This window comes from Cheilinus undulatus, linkage group 4 (genome assembly GCF_018320785.1).
Source record: "Cheilinus undulatus linkage group 4, ASM1832078v1, whole genome shotgun sequence".
Lineage (NCBI taxonomy): Eukaryota > Metazoa > Chordata > Actinopteri > Labriformes > Labridae > Cheilinus > Cheilinus undulatus.
In genome coordinates, this window is record NC_054868.1 from 34860047 (window position 1) to 34881908 (window position 21862).

The 21862-nt window shown below is 37.8% G+C and overlaps 1 protein-coding gene across 2 annotated transcripts; it reads left to right on the forward strand.

Moving 5' to 3' along the window:
• Positions 1 to 2286: 2286 nt before the first annotated feature.
• LOC121507936 (microsomal triglyceride transfer protein) lies at positions 2287 to 21584 on the forward strand. 2 transcript variants are annotated; one of them, XM_041784344.1, is made up of 19 exons: positions 2287 to 2386; positions 2859 to 2927; positions 4198 to 4385; positions 4569 to 4712; positions 9707 to 9814; positions 9900 to 10016; positions 10110 to 10249; positions 10333 to 10483; positions 13452 to 13609; positions 13761 to 13929; positions 14380 to 14487; positions 14584 to 14796; positions 14905 to 15116; positions 15240 to 15337; positions 15557 to 15678; positions 15868 to 16095; positions 17117 to 17241; positions 19392 to 19562; positions 20749 to 21584. In XM_041784344.1, exons 2-19 carry the CDS (start codon positions 2873 to 2875, stop codon positions 20894 to 20896), a joined length of 2655 nt encoding a protein of 884 aa, XP_041640278.1. In that variant the 5' UTR covers positions 2287 to 2386; positions 2859 to 2872; the 3' UTR covers positions 20897 to 21584. The 2 variants fall into 2 exon arrangements, with proteins under 2 accessions (XP_041640278.1, XP_041640277.1); XM_041784343.1 differs by lacking the exon at positions 2287 to 2386 and having other exon boundaries at positions 2747 to 2927.
• The last annotated feature ends 278 nt before the right edge of the window (positions 21585 to 21862 follow it).

Sequence of the window (21862 nt, forward strand, 5' to 3'; positions counted from 1 at the left end):
ACTCTTAAGGAGAGATCTGACAAATTTTGATTTGTTTCAATTTACTTATCCAAATCATTATGGGTTCTTTTTTTGCAAACATATTTCCCCTTAATTTTGAGAATCTCACATTCAAAATATCTTCTTTTTTGTTTCTTTTTAAGGCTCTTATAGTAAAGGTAAGTACAAGTAAAGCTGTGGTTTTTCAATCAGGAGAGACTTAAGTTTGAAAATGTGAAATGTCTTTGGCAAATACACTCCATTGTGATGTCTTCATGTACTCGAAGGGGTAGTGAGGCTGACAGCAGAATAGGATACCCCCTATGGAGTCTAGACACTGGTGGTAATGATGGAAGGATTAGGATAATATGAGGAATGACTTTGGGAAGTGGGCGTCTGAGGAACTTAACTAAACATTCACAAGATGACTACAAGGTGGCACTGAAGGGATTCAGGTTAAACGGAGGAGCTGGACCTGAACGCTGATGAGATGTAGTAGAGATGGCTGGGGTGGAGGAAGGTTGCAGCCTTGTCTTGAACTTATGCCAAGCTTTGTTTTATACACAGTCTAGTATGGAAGTTATACTAATAGGGTGTATGGCACCACTCTGGGAGGAGAAATGAATCCTTAATAATGCAGACATAAACGCCACATGGATGAAGAATCTAGCCTGGAACACGCTAACCCAGGCTTCACCAGAATTAAAGATATATTAATATCCATTCCCAGAGGAATAAAGCATAATGCTAGACCAGTGGTTCTCAAACTGTGTGGCAAGGCACACTGGTGTGCCTTGAAGCAAGTTTAGGTGTGCCTTGGACATATCTAAAACCATGTTATTACAACAACTACACAATAACTGAAGATACTTTAACACGTTATTGAGGCTACTTAAATGTAAGTGAGCTTTAAGCTAACTCTGGTCCACTGCAACAAATGGCAACATTTATGTTTATAATTGTGCATGGTCTCTTTACAAATAAAATAAAGAAACAATAATAATATTTTGCAAGCATATGAACATGGTGTGTGCCTTGAGATTATGGCTTGATATCAGCTGTGCTTTAGGTAAATAAATTGTGAAAACCACTGCACTAGACAATGATGTCAGAAGGACACGAACATTGCAGACTTTATTTATCCTCCTTCCCCCTGGCAGTAGTTGAAGTTGTGCCAGAATTACCTACTTCTGCTCTACAGTGCCACTAGTATGAGGAGAAAGCATTTTAAAGATGAGTTTGACATTAAGAAAATGTAAGGTGGGCCAATGCACTGGGAATTTCCACATTAGAAGAATAAGAGTAAAGCAGCTGATAGCTGCTGCTGATGAGTGATGAATGTGCCATTAAGTTGAGTCACTTTAAGTTTAACCCACACTGAGTAGATTAAAGCTGACACCTTTTTGCTTAAATAGTAATTACACATGCTGACAGTGCAACAGTTGTAGCCTCAGAATAGAGCCATTATCGTTGCAACATTATTTTCAAATGCATATATAGATGCACAGATAAGAAAGTGTGTACATGGATCTGGAAATGCGCACAATGATCTGCAAATACAACCCAACCCACTCCAGATTCTACACAGAATAAAAATACAGCACGAAATGACAGCTTAAAATAATGTGCACATAAATTAGCTGAATATAATGTGCACGTGGCAAGCTTAACTTCAAAATTACTTAATTACATCGGTATGTCAACAGGTGACAAAGCATACCAAAATATTTTGAGGAATAAAAATATGCACCAAAATATTACGTTTAACACAAGGATGGAAATAGATATTAACTTGGACAAAACAATTGACACCCACCTGTCCTGTCACATAGAGATTCTTACATAAGGAGAGAGGAGGGGGCAAAAAAGAATAGGCCTATATAGAAATTACCATCGAAGAAGAAAACAAAGGAAGGAGGGGCAGAGCTTCTGTCAGGCTGATAGAAAACAGACAAGTGCCAGGTTATTTTGTGTAATTATAACCAACAGTATTGAAATATAAAGCTTCATCAGTCTTCATCTACAAAACTGCAAATTTTTGCTAAAATAATGGCTCAGTCTTTAAGCAATATTAAATTGACTGATGAAATTCATTAAAAGAAAAATCATCAGAGCAGGCCTACTTTGTCTTTTAAAAAGGCCCCACAGCCTTAAACATTTGCTTTATCAATTCTTAAACTAATCTCTGGTCTCTGTAAAATCACGTTAATTATTAAAGCTTAGATACTACACTCTTTTTGGATCCTCTGAGATGCTGTAATTTGATCTCGAGGGTTGGTTTTACTACGGCCGGCCCATTTCCTCCTAAAATAAACCAAAAAACACGCCACAAAGCAGCGACTATTCATCCTGAAATGAAACTAGGTGAAAGTTGTCCGACATGAGGACTTCTCTTCACCTCTTCTCGGTAAATATAAACGCTCTTTTGCACTATTTAACATAATTTTATTAACTCTTAGCCACAGGACATCATTGTTTATCACGGGCTAGCCAGGGCATGGTGCAGACCGCTAGAAACCTAAACTCAAGATAGCTAGTCTCACTCGTCTCTTGATCAACTCAATCAATCACATAATCCCATTCCATTGATTAATCATCACACGGTCGCGCGCAAACGCACGCGCTGCTCCCCTGTATATTAATGGGATGCCCGGTCGCATCTCTGTCATCATAGTAGAAGAGTCTGTCAAATCAATGCTGTGCAGGTTAATGATTTGCGGGTTATCTCGTACTTAGTACTTGAGCGTGGAGTTTGGAGTCTGCCCTCCCCTCTGATAAAACATAATAGGAGAAGCTCGGACTTGCTTTGCCTTTCTTTTGGCCTTTTAGAGCCTCTTCAGCACCTGACCGTGTTTCTGTGTCTATTCTTCTGGCTGCAGAGAGAGGACACACAATGTTCACACTGTTTGTGCTCCTGCTTTGTGCGGCCTCATCTATCTCTACCAAAGGTGAGTGAGTGGACGGGACTGTTGTGTAGAAAGTGAATGTGTCAGAGGGTATTTTACCAAAGCCTGGATGAATGTGTTTGGGACATTAACATTTCTACTTCCTCATCAACTAGTAGAAAATGTGCATTTGTTTCCTGCTCAAACTGAGATTATTTGGTTCTATGGAATCTTAAAGACAAGCTGGAGAACTTTTTAATGATTTAAAGTGAAAAGCCTCCCTAATTTTCCTTGGAAGATTAAAAAAAGGAATGATAACAGTCAGGAAATCATGACCGACGTTACAGAGTTAGTAACTAACTCAGTGTCAGTGGTGTAGTATCTACATTGTGCAGCTTTAAGTCACCATGATAATAGTAGAAGAGCACAGATAAATCAAAACAGTTTTTCTTTACAGTGTGCGTGTCTATGCTGAGCTCTAATAATCTCAGTTACTGGTTAAAAAAGACCCAGAAGCTTGAAAGACTTGCCTATGTCCAGTGATAAAATCAAATACTGACACGTCAGTCTGTTCTCCCTCGTGGCCTAATGTCATATCTATCAGAGAGCCTGTCACATATAGAGCACAGCAGAGATTCTTATCTCCATATACTCGTGTTGAACACGCCTTATTAAATGGTTGCTGACTGAATCAGCTGAAATCTCTTCATGGACAGTATTTCTATGACACAACTCAAATTGAAGAAAAGACTGTTTTGTGTGTTTGTTACGTTCTTTTTTGGGGAAAAATGAAGCTAAACTGTTGGAAATGCAGCTCTTTAGAGTACCCTTAGCTTGTTTGACATGGTATTTTCTTGTTTTGTCATGAATCATTGCATTTGCATGTCTGATCTTTGCGTTTGTAAACCATTTTGGTTGAAAAGAGTAAGGCCATTTTGACTCCCCAGTTAATCATGGCAAAAATTACAGGCACAAACTTTAGTTTTCAGCAGTATTCAAAATTGGGACTAAGTTTAGTAAAAGCATATGCTGCCCTGCTCTTTGCTTATTGTTAGAGTCTACATGTGTGTCTTTGAGAGTTTACTTTCAAGTAGTATTTCCTTGATGTTAGTATTCACTGGTATGTATCAAGATGTGAAGTTTTAGGCATCTGTTAGGTAATATTTACTGAGTAATGACATGGCACACAACCAGTGGTTGGTATGAATTATGAAAAATTGTAAAGTAGGTTCATAAATTGACCAGAGTGCAAAAAACTATTAGTCTTTTCATGGATCACTCTCACTTCCCAGATCATCTTTCCTCACCAGCGTTGTTCCTTGTGTTTCTTCAGGTGCTGCTGCTGCTGGACCCCGACTGAACAACGACCAGCTGTACAAATTCAGCTACACCACAGAGGTGCTGGTGGACAGAGCTAGGTCAAAAGAGGGCAGCGCTGGCTACAAGATCTCAAGTGATGTAGAAGTCAACCTTGTGTGGAGAGATCCCAGCAGTGAAGACGATCAACTCATTCAACTAGCAGTACGTCAGCCCAGTCACATGTTTTTGTTGGTGACATTTATACTGGGATCTAATGGGTTACTGTAGCGTTGAAATATCCCATATAATAATGTGGATAACAAATGCATAGTACACTTTCTCATAGCTGATGATTTGTTGTGAAAGTGAATACTTTTGCTCACGTAAGTATGACCTGGTCTTTAGATTTCAAATGTGAGGATCGAGCCGGTGTCCCATCGATCACAGAAGAAGAACGTCCTCCATGGATCCTCGACAGAAAGTGTTTTAGGGAAGACCAAGCTAGAAGCCCTGACAAAACCATTCTTTGTCCATCTGAGAAATGGAAAGGTAAGAAATAAAGTATTAACACTTGTAGTGGATGGTGAAAAATTAGATCCTTTAAATTGTGTCAACCACCCCTCTTGTTGGTTTGATCCATACAATCTAATGGCTTTCTATACAACATTCTACACAACATCGTTGTTTTAAGCTACAATCCTGCACCAGAGAGAAGCTTGCTTAAGTTCTGTTAGAAAGATGGTTGTTCAGCTGTAGCATACTACTGTTGTTGTCTTCAAAGAGTTACACAGCTTACTTTCACGGTGCAGGAGTGATGATGCTGGCAGGGGAAGTACCAGCAGTTGTGTGTGTGTGAGAGTGCAAAGGTCAGCAGGTTCAGAGGGTCAACAAATGAGGGATCAAGTATGACTCAGGGTGAAAGATAACACTCATGCCTTCTTCTTACTGGCTGTGAAATGTTTACAATCAAGTTTATCTGAAATTATGGTCGCTATCATTATCGATAATGCCACCAAAATGACAATTTTATTGTGCAAATCATTTAAAAAGAATTATGTTGCACTTTGTGTAAACAGCTTAAAGGTTGATGGCTACTGGGAAAATACCTCTTTATATCACGTTTAATCCATCTTCATTTGATTGTTCGGGGTCCAGATATATTGGAAGTTCTTTGGCACAATTTATAAAGGGATGTCACAATAAATCTGACAGGGTTTGTTGGTACTTTATACACAATTTTTTCATTGGATTTAGTTAAAAGAATAATTTTCCATTATTTGTAATCACAGATTTGTTCAATGCTATAGCTTACTGCTGATTTTAAAAGCTTTAGTAAATGAAAACTTGATACTAATGATACAATTTGATACACCTACGAAGATAATGAGTTAGTTTTTGAATTTTCAGTGTTGAGTGCAGCACACTTTGACATATTCGATGGTCATATTGATCTCAACTCAATGACAAGACTGTAGTAGTGTGTAAAAAGTATAGCTATAACTGTTGCTGTTGTGAATCAGCTAAAATAAGAAGCCACATTTTAACTGAGCATGGAGCATTTAGGATTGAAACAGGTTCAGTGTAGACTCAGAGCTGGATGGAACATTCTTAAGAAGGTGTAAAACAAGACAGATCAGTGTCTCCAACAAACGGGACAACCTATTTAGCGTACCACCTATTTATGGGTGTTTGTAGCTGATATTGTGGCTGAGTGCCCAAAATGAATAACATAGTGTATAGTAGACACTGTAGGATGATGTAATGGCTGTTTTCTGCACTCAGGACACACAGTCTGATCCTGAGCCAAACTGTCGCCTCATTAAAAATCTGTGCTGTGTGCTGTGATATGATAGTTCCCAAGATGAACAGAGCTAATTTGACAGAGCTTCAGTTCCCTTATTTTAATGAGATAGCATAAACATATGTAAACATAAGACTGACTCATTTGTCCAGCTGGTCATTGCCATGTACTGATGTGTACTCAGGTTATTTTTAAAGGCAACATACTGTTGGCTGTGACAGACTCTTTTGAAAATTTAAAGCGCTAATACCAAAGTATTCAGGTTGGTTTTTGATCGGCACTTCAAAGCATTTACAATGAAAATAGTGTATGATGTCATTGCCTAGCATGTGCTGGTGTTCACAAGTGTGTAAAAGAAAGCGGACACCCTGAAAGGCTTTGTGAGCTGTCGCACGTACAGCACAGGATGCCACATGCCTTACTATCTGCTTTATCTGCTGCTTTGGTATTTATTGCTCATGTATATTAAGGTGAAATCATCATACAAGTTAGCATATGAATACAACTGGAAGCTCTCATATAGTTTTTAATTTGAAGTGGGTTTATGAACAGGAGAAGAGCAAAAACCTCTAGATTATTAAACAAACAGAGCATAGGGATAAGCTGCTCAGTTGTAGTGATTACTTTTAAAGTTGTACTGCTTCAAGTTAGTGTGACACAGTTTTGTAATAATGTGCGAGTTTGATCGTCGTTGGGGCCTTTCCTCAAGCTTCTCAATTCCACAGAACAACAACGATAACTTATCCCTACTGTGTATTTAACCCAGATATACCCACAAGACACTATACTTCTAATTTTTTAGAAAAGCCTATCAATCCAACCCAAACAAACTTGAACTATCAGACAACAATGAACAAAAATTAACCACAAAAAATTTGTCATGTTATACCACTAAAATTAAAATAATAATAATGCTCTATTTGGATTATACCGGACAATAGTGTGATTTGTGATATAATATATGGATGGTATCATGAGTCTTCTTGCCTGGTCATTAAAGACCCTGTAAAGTAAAAATAAATCTGTATTTAGGTTTGTTGTATGATAGATCACTGTGTTATGAACCCCCAGGTCAAATTTCAGTCACATAATGCATCTCCAAGTTTATAAAATTAAGCTTCAAATCATGAAAAATGAGGCAGTAAAATCTGCTCCAGGATGGTGTGGGCGTGTCTGTTGAATGAGCTGAAACCACGCCCACTCAGGACAAGGGTAGTCTGCAGCATTAACCCCCTCACTCATGGTGTCACACTTGGAAAAATATTTTCCCCTAAAAACATGAACCAATAAACAAATCATGCATAACTATAAATATGCAAAGAAACATGAACATTATAGAACGGTACAAGAGTAAAAGACTGAATTCCTTTGTACAAAATGAACCAGAAGTCCCTGCTCCAGGTGACTGCTTCCTTCCACAATATTGTAGTGTTAGAGGGGTGGGGTCATTCTCTACTGTGGGCTCATGACATCGTGAGCCCACATATTGGCCCCGCCCACATGAAACCAAGCCAGGAAAGAGATGAAATGGCCTAAATCCAGAATTCAGTCTCATGTAGATCTCAGAGTTTTCATATGTTTACAGCAACCATATTCCAACATTTCTAGAGTGTTAAGACAAAAACTTCGGATTTCACTTTACTGGGTCTTTAAGGAAAATGCAGAGAATATAATTTCAAGGTGTTTATTTCTCTCCAAGTAGCATAAAACCCGAAGTTTTACAGTACTGCTTCCAAAATAACAATAACGTCAACAAAGTGCAATAGTGGCACATTGTAAACTTAAAGGCCTTTCTGTGGGCATCTAATAATAATTAATACAAAATAATTGCAGCCTTTTATGCGATTGTGTGATTGTACAGCCTGATATCACAATTGCAGTTCGATTAATTGTGCAGCACTAATTGCAGCTGAAGATCCATGCTTGTAAAAGTACAGTTACTTTGGCTAAAATGTACTTAGGTAGAAGTAAAAGTACTGGTCTAAATCTAGTCCAGTTAAAGTAGAAAGTAATTTATTTAAAGCAGCCTTTCCAAACCTTCAGTATGCTGCGACCCAATTTGAAACCTTTAAATACCCTGTGGCCCATCAAACCCTCATACATCCATAACATGAGCATCACTTAATTCAGTTGACCCATGCCAACTGAAATAATTTAAACATCCCGCATATAACTATTTATCAGGGTCCTCAGTGACATAAACTTAATCAAAAAAGATTTGCAGTGTGACAAAATATGATAAACAAGCCACTGCTGCTTTTTGGATCATATATCTGTAAAATCAACTACTTTCTTTTTTCTAATATTCATCTCTTCAGTTGTACTTTGCAACTCAAAAAGCTCTTTTCAAGTAATTCTTTGTCCCCTAAAGCAATACAAATTCTTAGAATTAGGAAGTAAGTGGACTAGTAGAATGAGTGTCAGGAGTTACACCAAAAAGGGAGTTAATCCAGGAGGGAGCACTCTCCAGGGAAATGTTTTATGAGGGGGAGGAATCCCAAAGATGAATTTTAACAGTGTACAGACTCACTCACCATATACTAGAAATTTAAACAGGCTGTCATCAAATCTAGAAACCTAGAAAAGAAATGACTTGGAAATAATGTAAATTAGAAGAAATGGACGATAAAGTCCACTTTGTCCTGTATGAAGCTGTCAGAGCTTCTTGAGCCATTTATAGCAGCAGAGTCACCTGAGGAACTAATGAGTTTGTTTAGCTGAAGAACCACCATTTACACACTTAGATGCACATTTTGTTTCTGAATGCCACTGCTTCAGACAAGCAGATTGGTAGCTTTGACAGACTCGGATTCTAGATTTAATTTCATTGTTGTCATTTTATTTTTCATCTTGATTGTGATGATCAACAACATTAAAATTATTTTTTTTGTTGATGATTATTTCTTTGCTTTGGCAACAATGGTTCTCACCATTCATGTTAATAAAGCCTTTTTGGAACCTTTTGAACTAACACCAATCAAACCATGACAATGATTTCATGACAAAAAGATGACGTGTCGGGCTCTGATTTTTTTTTTGTTCTGGATTTTTTTTGACAGTTTACTTGTAAACAAGTATTTTATAATTTTTTTTAAAATTATGCTTATGGTTTTATTTATTATACATGACCTGTCGCTGTCCATCCGATGAACTGTTAGGGCCCACCAGTTGGCCCCGGCCCACACTTTAGGAAGCACTGATTTAAAGTTTACTCAAAGTACTGATGACCTACTTGTGATGCCAAAGGGGTTGCACAATGAAATATGATCTTGTGCATTAACAAAGGAATATGAATCCTTTAGTATAATATAATATAAGCCTGTAATAAGCTGAAGTGCAGAAGCTGTTTTTAAATGAATTGCAGAATTGTTCTCTTTCTGTGTGCTGCAAACAGTCATGTGGTACTGAAACCAAACTAGCAGCCAGTTTCCAGTTGTTGGCTGAAAGCTTGGATCTCCTTTTTTTACTTTTGGTGTTTCCTATTTTTATACAGTACCTGATGCTTTTCGAAATGTTGTGAAGTACAATACTTCCCTCAAAGTATACTTACGTAAAGGTAAAATTACAGATTGAAAACTAATCAAAATAGTACAAGTACAGAAAAAGCTACTAAATTACAGTACTTTGAGTAAATGAAGCCCCCGCCCCCCAGCTTAGATCCACCTCATATTGGATATGTTTTTGATTCCAGGTACAAAAGTGTAACATTTTTTAACATGATGCTTTTACATGCCTGTTTCAGACAAAAGCATTTTATTCCTACCGGGCCGAACCTGCAACCATCAAAAACCTTAAAAGAGGCCTGGCCAGTTTGATGCAAGTACAGCTCAACAGTGGGAAGGTTATTGAGGTAAATATCCTGATTCTTTCAACATACATTAGTACAGGGTATTTTAACCCATTGGTAACGTGAACATTCTTGTGTGTATCAACAGAATGATGTGTCAGGAAGATGCACAGTTGAGTATAAGGCAGCCAAAGGTCAAGTGATGAGAACCAAGATCCTGGGGACATGCAAGACCCCAGAGACTGGATTCACCACTCACAGTCAGGTATGTTAGCATCCAGACACACTTCTCCAGGCAGAAACTGAATACTTTCTGAACAAATAGTAAATCATCAATCTCTGCGTTTTTTCTTTTCAGGTCCTAGGTGTGAGCAGGAAGTCCAGTTCAGTTACAACATTCACACTTGAAGATGGTTTCATCCACTCAGTCTCTGCTGAAGAAATGCACACATTAGGTGTGAACGCCCGCAGATCTACTGCAGCTAAAGTCATATCCAGGTAAAAGCCTCAACTAAGAATTAGAGAGTACCTTCACTTTGTTGTATGGTCACAATTTTAATTGTTTATGTCCTGCTTCACAGGCAAACCCTTACATTGGTAGGCGTTGAGGCTGGACCACTGGAGGCTGCAGGAAAAGAGGTGACTGATGTTGTCAAGTCAATCGATCCTAAACTGGCAGCTCTGGGTATCATTGCAGAGAAGGTCAAATCACAGTGCAAAGGCTGTCCATCAGTGAGTATCTATTCACTATGAAACACAATACTTCATTCAACAATATTTTAAACTCAGTATACAGTCATGGACGAAAGTATTGGCACCCCTGGAATTTTTCCAGAAAATACACAGTTTCTCCCAGAAATTGTTGCAATTACAAATGTTTTTGGTATGCACGTTTATTGCCTTTATGTGCATTAGAACACAAAAAATCTGAAGAAAAAAGACAAAATTGACATAATTTTACACAAAACTCAAAAAATGGGCCAGACAAAATTGTTGGCATCCTTTTAAAACTTTGGGTAAATAATTTTATTTCAAGCATGTGATGCTCATTTAAACTCACCTGTGGCAGTAACAGGTGCTGGCAATATAGAAATCACACCTGAACTCAGTAAGAATGTATAAAAGTTGACTCAACCTTTGTGTTATGTGCCTGTGTGTGTCACACCAAGCATGGAGAAGAGAAAGAAGAGCTGAGAATTGTGTGAGGACTTAAAAAGCAAAACTGTGGAAAAATATAAACAATCTCAAGGTTACAAGACCATCTCCAGAGATCTTGAAAGTCCTTTGTCCACTGTGCATAATATAAGTATACATAATATAATAAGTTTATAACCCATGGAACTGTGACTAATCTTCCTGGACGTGGGCGGAAGAGAAAAAAATTACAAAAGAATGCAACGCAGGATAGTTGGCATGATGGCTGAACATCCTCAGTCAACCTCCACACAAATTCAGGCTGTCCTGCAGACTCAGGGTGCAAAAGTGTCAGCTCGAACCATACGTCGTCATCTGAATGAGATGAAGCGCTATGGCAGGAGACCAAGGATTACCCCACTGCTGACAAACAGACATAAAAAACCAGACTGGAGATTGCAAAAATGTACCTGAGTAAGCCTCAGTCCTTCTGGGAGAACATTTTGTGGACAGATGAGACTAAGGTAGAGCTTTTTGGAAAAGCACGTCTTTCTACTGTTTACAGAAAACAGAATGATGTCTACAAAGAAAAGAGCACAGTACCTACAGTCAAACATGGTGGAGGTTCAAAGATGTTTTGGGCTTGTTTTGCTGCCTCTGGCACTGGGTGCCTTGACTGTGTGCAAGGAATCATGAAATCTGAAGACTATCAAAAGATTCTGGGCTGCAATGAAGGGCCTAGTGTCAGAAAACTGGGTCTGTGTCAGAGGTCATAGGTGTTCCAGCAGGACAACGACCCGAAACAAACCTCAAAAAACACCAAGAAATGGTTGGAGAGAAAGCGCTGGAGAGTTCTGAAGTGGCCAGCAATGAGTCCTGATCTAAATCCCATTGAACACCTATGAAGAGATCTCAAAACTGCTGTTGCAAGATGGTACCCTTCAAATCTCAGCGACCTGGAGCAGTTTGCAAGAGAAGAGTGGTCCAAAATTCCAGCTGAGAGGTGTAAGAAGCTTGTTGATGGTTATAGGAAGCGACTGGTTTCAGTTATTTTTTTTTCCAAGTGTGTGCAACCAAATATTAAGTTGAGGGTGCCAACAATTTTGTCTGGCCCATTTTTTGAGTATTGTGTAAAATTATGTTAATTTTGTCTTTTTTCTTCAATTTTTTGTGTTGTTGCAATGCACATAAAGGCAATAAACACATGTATACCAAAAACATTTGTAAGTGCAACAATTTCTGGGAGAAATTGTGTATTTTCTGGAAAAATTCCAGGGGTGCCAGTACTTTTCGTCCATGACTGTATAATTCCAACCACATTTTACTGGTTGTAATTTTAGTCTTGAATTGACTTTTTTAAACAGACTTCCTTGTTCTAATGATTTTTCTCTAGTAGATCACAAGGTTTAAATTTGGGATCTTAAAAATAATGGCTAAAGGTTTTGTACAGATATTCATACCCAGATCAGAATGAGTCCTGTTAACTTAGTTCTTCAAAATTTCCAAGTGTAACATCATCAGAGCATTTTTCTTTTTGTCCAAAACTTTATTATTAAAGAAAAGCAAACAAAATGCAAAGTAGCAGCCAACAACTAATCCTTTACAGCTAATCAAAAGGGATGTCAATATTATCGTCATGATATCAGTATTTGCAGATATGAGCATTTCTGTCGATATTTTGGCAATAAACATCTACTTACTGTTACTGAACAAATAAGTTAGTGAAGTTTGAGTATTTTTCTTTATTCATCATCAGTCCTTACACTTTTGTTTTCAGAACTGAAATGTGTTAATTTGTTCATCCTCAAACTTTAAACTGTGTTTTAAGGACTGAAGGTTTAGGTCTGAACTACATTTAAAATATCGGTGTTGGCCAAAATCAATTTGTAACTATCTGCATATCGGATATTGGCAATACTGTGCATCCTTACTGATCAGTAAATTATAGCAATCTAACATGCTTAAATAATAAGATCAATGAAGTAAAAGCTATCCCCGTTAGCATTAGCACTTCAGCATTCTGAATTTGAGCATTACTTTTGTTTTATTATTAGCATTTAGCTAAATCAGACCCTTGTTGTTTTAGCCCTTAAACTCTTAGTCTTGTTTGACTGTGAACTGAATGTTTTGATTGAATAAAATTTCGCTCATAAAAAATGAATCAATGACTTACAAATAGCACTTAGGCTAAAGGAACAATACCACTTTATTAGTGCATGTGATCAAAACTTTCATCGCACTGAAATGGAGGTCATGCATTAACTTAACAGTCAGTATAGAAACTAAAGTTCAACAGGAGGATAGAGGGGCAGGTTAGATATAAAAGCATCAGTTAGTCCTCCAGAAAGATGCGTACTGATCCTTCCCAAACCTCTCCTTTTAGATTAGAGCTACTAATACTCTTGTGGCTACAGGCTCCTTCTCGTCTGAGTTCTATGTGTCAATATAAATGGAGGACTTTTAAATAAATCTGTATTGGTAAATTGATCCTGTATATTTTTGTACTGTAATTATTAACTGAAAATGATATCTTCTAATCCCGTCTCCCCTGTGTTCTGCCTCTTAGCTTTTTGAACATTGGCAGGCTCAACAGAAGCAGCTGGAGCCGGCGAGCCTGTCCAAAGCCACGGCTCCTCGTAGCTTCCTGGCCCTCATCCAAAGCATTAGGAAGGCGTCCAAGGACGAGATCCTCAAAGTGCTGAAGAGTGCCAGCAAGACCTCTCTGTAAGCAAGCGCCTCTTTATTTCCTCCAATCACACCGACTCAATCACTGCTGTTTGTTGCCGTTTGTCTGAACTTTTAAGTTTAAGCATGTCAGGGTCTAACAAGATTAACTCAACACTGTTGGGTTGTTTGCTCTCCCTGTTGCTATCAGACCTCAGGTGGTGGATTCAGTGACCTCCGCGCAGACTGTTGCATCTTTGGATGCCATGCTAGAGTTTCTTAACTTTACTGATGCCAAAGGTTTAGTTCTGCAGGAGAGGTTCCTCTATGCATGTGGCTTTGCTTCACATCCTAATGAAAGGATGCTCCAAGCTCTGCTGGTGAGTGTCATGTCTTTATTAACACAATTTGTGTTCCTTAACATTAAAAAGATGGCATTTACCTGGTTTACCTATGTATCACTGATTTAATGAGTAAAAGGAATCCCCTCACTCACCTCACTTTGATACACCAGTGTTTAAGCGCATTGTCCATGGATTGTCACTGAAATGCTACAAAATACTAATAACATGATCACAATAGTTGTGTACGCTGAGTGCCACCTTTCACCTGCATTTGTTTTGTGGAAAAAATGGCATATAATTATCTCAAATGAAATTGCATTATATATCATAAAATGCTTTAAGTCCTCAAAATTAAATGAATCAGGTGCACAATTTTTTTTAAAGTCTGAAGAATTACTCAGAAACTAAACCATATTATGCTTAAATGATTGGCTGGCATTGCTAGTGGTGTGTGAATTTTAAGTTTGAACATTTATTCCTTTTTAGGATATTTCAAAAGGAAAGATCAGCAGCACTGACATCAAAGAGTCAGTGGTGATCATCATGGGAGCTCTGGTTCATAAGCTGTGTCAGAAAGGAGGATGCAATCTACCGGTGAGCTGAAAAAGATCATTGCACAAATCTACAGTAAAACGAGGAATACGCCTGGTAACAAGGCTGACGGTCTTCTGCTGTTTATTTACCTTTCAGGTAGTAGAGCAGGTAAAGAAGCTGATATTAGGAGGTCCTGACAGCACCCAGGTGGAGTCTGAGGTCCAGATGTATCTTCTGGCTCTGAAGAACTCCATGCTTCCTGAAGCAATACCCATCTTTACTAAATATGCCGAGTCAGAGGTGGGAGCTTACAGCACAATCGCCCTCACTGCCCTGCAGAGATACGATGTCAGTCTCATGACAGAAGAGGTAAGCCCACAATTCCCATTAACATTTTATTGCAAGTGAGTTTATTTAATGTTAATGCAATGTGGAGCTAATTTACATGTTCCTAAAGCCAATGCCTGTCATTTTTAGGTTAAGCAGACAGTTAACAGGGTTTATCACCAGAATCGACGCATTTATGAGAAAAACGTGAGAGCTGCAGCTGCTGATGTTATCCTGAGCAGCAACCCTTCATACACTGAAGTCAAGAATCTGCTTTTGTCTATTGGCAACCTGCCTCATGAAATGAACAAGTACATGCTGTCTAAGATCCAGGACATCCTCCGTTTTGAGTTGCCTGCAAGGTGTGTGATCTGATTTCCAAGCTGTACCCTGATGAAACTGATTATTTTGTTTATCCAAAAATCTGCAAGTCTTTGCAATGCACTTCTCGATCTTTTAATTTTAATTTTTTTTCCAATTTTCAGCAAAGTTATAAGGCAAGCTATGAAGGACATGATCTCCCGTAACTATGACCGTTTTTCAAAGGTGGGATCTTCATCTGCATACTCAGGATTCATGGCACGTAAGTAATCAACCTTCATTTCACCTCCAATCTTGATCAAATTAAAAAGTACTATTGTTTAAGAACATGAATCTTAAAAGTTGATTCAGCACTGAGCTTTAAGCAGTTCATTTCACTGTACTGCAATGCAGTACTGTTATATATTTCTTAATTACTGTAAGCAAAGACCGTCACATTACGTGCATGCTGACTGAAAAGTTTGACATTCTCCCCTCACAGAGTCTGTTGATGTGACCTCCACATACAGTTTGGACATCCTGTATTCAGGCTCTGGGATCCTGCGGAGAAGCAATATGAATATTTATGGTGCTAGTGAAGGAGCGATGCTACATGGACTACAGGTTAACAAAACATGATGAAGCTTAAATAAGTTACTAAAACATGAAGAAAACATACTGTATTGTAATGTTTAAAAGTTGTTTTGTGCTTTTCACATACAACTGCTGTTTCCTTTGTATATGAAATGGCCTTTTAGAAATTATCCTACAAACACCTACTTAAGACTAATTTAGTTTTCTTCCCCTCTACAGGTTGCCATTGAGGCGCAGGGTCTGGAGTCCCTGATTGCTGCCACACCTGATGAGGGCGAGGAGGACTTGGAGTCATTTGCTGGCATGTCTGCTCTACTATTTGATGTCCAGCTTCGGCCCGTCACCTTCTTCAAGGGTTACAGTGACCTCATGTCCAAAATGTTCTCCATGACTGGAGACCCCATGAATGTAGTGAAGGGTCTCATCCTACTGACTGATCACTCTGAGGTAAGCAGCTTCTACTGTGTCCTACTTCAAGTCTGCATTAACCCTTTCCTCAGTGTTGTAGTCGAGGTTCATCATGTTATGGCTGAAGGTTTGCATTTTATGAACTTTTGTGGCATATAGTGGGAAAGGACTGAGCTAATAGTGTTGTCTTGAAAAACAGACATTTTTCAAATCAGCATGAAAATCTTTCAGCTACAACTTGAAGAAGAATGGTGTTGCCACAAAAGAAAAGTTAAGCATAACATAACAAAAACGAAATTTATATACTTAAATTAATATATGAAATCTATTTTGAAAGAAATAGAGCCGAAGACCACTGGAATAAATTCTTCCCACTACCCAAGTAATGGAATCTCAATCCATCACAGTTGCATGTTGATGCCAGGTGTAAACGGAGTCTTAAGAGTTTGAACAGGGTTTAAAAATGTAGAAATAATACCAGGTTGTGGCATTTCTTATGTCTTAAGCTGGCTACTCACTTGACAATTTTAAGTCTGATTTTAGGCCAGACACCCACACCCCCAACTGGATCCAGTTTGAGACTTGTTTCAACAGATTATTTTGTCTCCGTTTATAGTCCATAAGCATCAACACAACTACACCATGTTCTCAGCCAAGATTTCCATCATAATCTTTTCCTTGTTTTTTTGCTGCATAACTGAATTAACACTAGGACAGCCAGCTGAGGAAGTAGATTGTTCTACGTATTTGTTTTTCGCTGCATGTTTTTTTCTGAGATCTTTTGTCTCTGTTATCACCACTGTGAAATCATTTCTACAGATGGCAATGTGGTCTGGCTGAATTGTCTAGTGTGTGCAATCAGAGGATTATAATGTTAGAAATTGTTTGAAACAGTCTTTTCTGTGGTTTCTTATGTTTTTAAATCTAATTGACAATCATCTATTCTGTAACCCATCTTGTGCCTAGGCTTAAGCTCTGAAATATTTTTGTCTCTGCTTACATTAAAAGGAATAAGATAAAATAAAATGCCTTCCTTCCTTACCATCTTCACCCCCTCCAGGTGATCCAGCTGCAGTCTGGTCTGAAGGCAGGTGCAGAGTTCCAGGGAGGGTTGGCCATTGACATCTCCGGAGGCATGGAGATCAGTCTGTGGTACAGAGAGTCCAAGACCAGTGTCAACAACAGGTACACTGCAGAAAAAAAGCAACTAAGCTGCTATTTCAGTTTTTTTTTTTCAAATTGATCATCAGAAAATCTTTTATTAAACAGAAAATGAACATGTATGTAGGTCCCAGCCTCAAGTGCAAACAATAAAATAGTCAATTTATGCATGTATGATTGTGAAGTACTGCATGTACAGTACAATGAATTACTCCAACAGGCCAAAGGTCTTTGCGATAGAGACCATTCTTAGAAACTAACCTGTGACAGAAAGGAAAGTAGTTTTTGAAGTTTAGAGGCGATGTCACCACACTGCAAATAGCCCCCCTCTCTCTGATTCTGCATACATGTGATCTTTAGTTGGTCTATAAGTGTTGTCTGATTCATTTGTTCCACCAGCATGTTGGACCTATTCCAGTATTGTGCTTTACGCCTGTCTCATTTGTAGGTTTGTGTAGCTCTGACGTTGGTTCTGTCTGGTTCTCTATTTTAAAAACATTACAGTCAACACACAACAGTAGCTGCTGAAATGAAGGTCATCACCACGCATGTATCGACTAGCATGCGGCATGTGGTGATGAAACAGGGTTTAGGCGAGCAATGCCAAAGATTTTTTCACATTTAAATACGGCATAGTTTGAGGGTTAGGTTAGACAGGACTTAAAATGCAACTTAGAACTATGACCACTTCTGTAGATCGGATCCTTCATCCCATTCACTGCATTTTTGGTAAAGTATTCTCATTTTATATGAGATGGTGAAACATTTTTAAAAATTTGTTTTGCAGAATACAGAAAACACTTGTGACCAACAAGCAGACTAAGTTATAAAGCAATGTTGTTATGTATTGCCATTCGCTACATCATATCAAAACAAGATTATACCCCGCCAAAATTACCCTTGAATGACTGTTATTTCATTTAAAGTTGTGTATGAAAATTTCCAGGTGAGCTATCTTTATTGAAAAATGAGAGGGTGATGTGACTTTGATGTAGACCTGAGTAAATGATGCTGTGAAATTACACCTTTTTCTGGATAACGCGCTGAAATATTGTAAAACACAGAAAAAGGAGATTCAACATTTAGGGCTTTCTGTCCCCTTTTCAATCAGCTGGACTTCAGGCTGATTTGAACCATTTGTGGAGGGGAATGGCAGAGGCAGGTGAATGGATCAGCATAGTTGTACCTCTTCCACTCTGATAATAGACTGGCAGTCTATCTATAGAAACAGAACAAACCACGCTGGCATCTTTGCCAAGGCATGTTTCCGCGGGCAGAGTTAAAGAGGTTGGGTTTTCATGTGGTTGGTGCAAACTTTGATTTGAAAAAATAAGGGTACATTTTTATCAGTGCTGTTAAACCTGCCGTTAGTATCTTAGTGAAATCATTATGCACCAATAGTAATAAAAGCTAAAGAAATTACTGCCTTTGATGGGCTAGAAGCCATCTGTTTTGTTTCACACAATGCAAAGTTATAAAGTTGAGTAAACGTGTTATTTAATTATAAAAATAACTGAATATGTTACCATTTGGTTTTGTTACTTTCATGTAAGCATTTATACTGCATACAAAAATGGACCAGAAAAGAAATAATGGACTCTTATTATTACATGTGATACCCATTTACAACTCAATTTTAATACTGTTTCAGTGTGATGGATGAACAAACTCTCATGTTGTTTTTGGACTATTTTCCGGATTTTTGAATATAAACATTTCAAAAAACTCCCCCACCTATATTATCACCTGCATAACTGTATTTTGAGGTTGATAAATTATTGTACAATCCCAAAGGGATGCACTGTATTGTTGCCTTGATATCAGGATAGGCAGATGTTAGTTTGAAGGATTAATTATTTTATTAGTAGATGTAAAAATTTCTGCTGAAATTTTCTACCAATATTTTGGCTGTAAATACTGTATATGTGCCACTCTAAGGACTGTAGTTTGCCTCTATGTTCATCCTTAAACTTAACAGTGTGTTTTAAAGTCTGAAATCTACAATCAAAAACATTTGTTATTCACAATATTCAGCAATGCTAGTATACTGTTTGTACACACGGACATGGACCAGGTAAAATAATGGCATTTGCTTGTGAGTGATAAGTTTAAGTTTTTCACATGGAAAAAAGTATAGATTTCAACCCTCTGATCTTTGTTTTTGCTTCTTTCAGGGGCGCATTAGTGGTCACTGGCAACATAACAGTGGATATGGACTTTGCGAGGGCAGGTGTGGAGGTCAGCTTTGAAACAGAAGCATCATTGGACTTCATCACCACTGTCCAGTTTTCTGAATACCCCTTCCTGGTTTGCATGCAGATGGATAAAACTACCTTCCCTGTCAGGTACTGTGAGACTGTCCTATACAGAAAACATTAAACATTTGCCACTTGGTAGGACCTTAGATCATTTGTTGGGTAATGTGATAAAGTGGGGAAATAATTGATGATTAGAGAAGACATTATTTTACCATATTACACTGTGCTTGGAATAGCTGGGGCTAAAGTTTAGCATTACACTGTGGTCTCATTGCCAATACTGATCATACAGACCTCCATGAATATTCAGGTGGATTTTGAAGGTATTATTTAGCCATTAGCCTATAACACATTGAAGTAATTAGCCTATATAACATAATAACCAATTAATGTTACTAGACATTTTCAAGTAGGAAAAATGTTTTGCTTTAAGTGGCCAACCACCAATGGGAGTAGTTTTGAAAGGAATGCTTCCTCAGTTTTGCAAATATTCCTTTACTGTTTTTTAATCATCCAACAAAATTTTGTTTAAAGCTGCAAGTTTTATTTCTTGAAGTGTCCTAGTCCTTGTTGTAGGCCTAATAATCTAATAACCAGTCAAAGTTTAATTTGTTGCTTTAACAGCTGGGGTGTTTTAAACATTATGTTTACCGTCTAAAAGCATCAGGTATGTAAACAAACATCTACAAACTAAAATGTATGATTATACTTTTTTGAGTGTCCATGCTTATCATTATGTTGAGCTTTAAATACACTTGTTTTGGTGAGGCATGTAGGCTGTTTTTTTTTTTTTTTGCAGTGAATATTGTCATAGTATGACCCTCTGTTAGCCACCAGCTAATAGCATGGCAAATGACACTGAAATTAAAACCCAGGTGTGGTGATGTGAGATAAATGTTAAGGCACTGACTGAGCTTTATGCCTGCTTTAAAGTATAGAGGGTTGTTTCCCACCTGCTTTGACAAAATGCAGTTATCCTTACGATGCAAATGCTGAGCCAATAGCTAAAATTATTTGCATACCTTAGCTGTTGCAAAGATGTTTTATAACCCTTCATTTTTACCAGACTGTGTCAAATTAATTTGTCTACTTTTACTCAAACAAATAGTTAAAACCCAGTGATCATCTTTTCACTTTAGTTTTATTTAATTGTTATCAAGCCATGCTATTCTCTGTTATTACTGACCCATTTTCTGTGCTTCCCAATACTTGATGGTTTCATTGTTAATTGTTAAACAAAATCTGACTGTCTGTTTTGCTCTTTTGTTTACAGTGAGTACCTCACCAAGTATGAAAGCTTGCCATCAGGGAAGAGCATTGTGTCGCATAAGAGCAAGAAGCTAATTGTTCCAGGCTCTGAATTCCCTCTCCACCAGGAGAACTCAAATATGTGCAAGAAAGTTTTTGACTCTAGCTGGTAAATGAGACATCATGGACTAACCTGGAGTGAGTTGTCATTCTAATGGGTAGAATATTAGCATTTAAAGAGGATCTATTGCATCCAGGGATAGTTATCACACCTCAGCCTCATGCAGTGAAAAACCATAAGAGAGAATGTGATTAATCTTTTTAAACACACAATGTTTACATTCTTGTGGATATTTAAGTCATTGTAATTGGAGTTTGTTTAAATTTAGGAATTTTTGCATTGTCATTTTATGGATTTCCTTCCTTTATTTATGATGGGCACATACAGGGGGTGAAATATTTCATTTGGTGGGTGTTAAATATCTGCATTGTAATTTCCCAAACAGTTACAGTAAAGATGAACATGTTAATACCCACTGGACACAGTGGATTTTCTTTTCCCAGTGAATAACGCTCCTTTCTGTCTGCATTTCTTTGTTTTATAATTAAATGTGTTTACTGTGGAGTAGAAATGTATGTTTTTATGTCACTGCATCACTCACACTTGAAATAACTTATTACTTATTAGGCAGATGAAAATACAATTATTAATTTTTAAATTAACTGAAATGTTTTTTTGTATTTGGCTGTAATTTCTCTTTGTCTGAAAGAAGCAGGCTGGTTTGAAGATTTCTACTCTCCAACATTGTGTTTCCATATAACAGGATCCTTTTGTAAGATCTGGTTGGAAATAAAAATACAAAGTACACACTTCTCCCTCGTTCTTGGATTGTGATTGCAGTATTAGTAAAATTGTGTGTTTGAACAACAGCTGTTGCTAATGCTCTCCATGTACTTCTAGTGCAGTCAAACTACTTTTTCTCTCTCTCAAAAAAAAAAAAAAACATTTTGATGTAGATAGTGATATGGAGCAACAACAGGCAGTACAGCTTGGATTTCAAACCAGAACTGCCCATAGACTTGGCTTGGCCCCTGAAAAACCCAGTGAATGGGCCCTCCACAGTGATTTATTCATGATA

What these genes read in the sequence shown, in the direction of transcription:
- LOC121507936 (XM_041784344.1), top strand. Translation starts at nt 2,873, where the DNA reads ATGTTCACACTGTTTGTGCTCCTGCTTTGTGCGGCCTCATCTATCTCT. An exon ending in GATTCACCACTCACAGTCAG is followed by an intron (nt 10,017 to 10,109) that starts GTATGTTAGCAT and finishes TTTTCTTTTCAG; the next exon opens with GTCCTAGGTGTGAGCAGGAA. An exon ending in GCAGCTAAAGTCATATCCAG is followed by an intron (nt 10,250 to 10,332) that starts GTAAAAGCCTCA and finishes CCTGCTTCACAG; the next exon opens with GCAAACCCTTACATTGGTAG.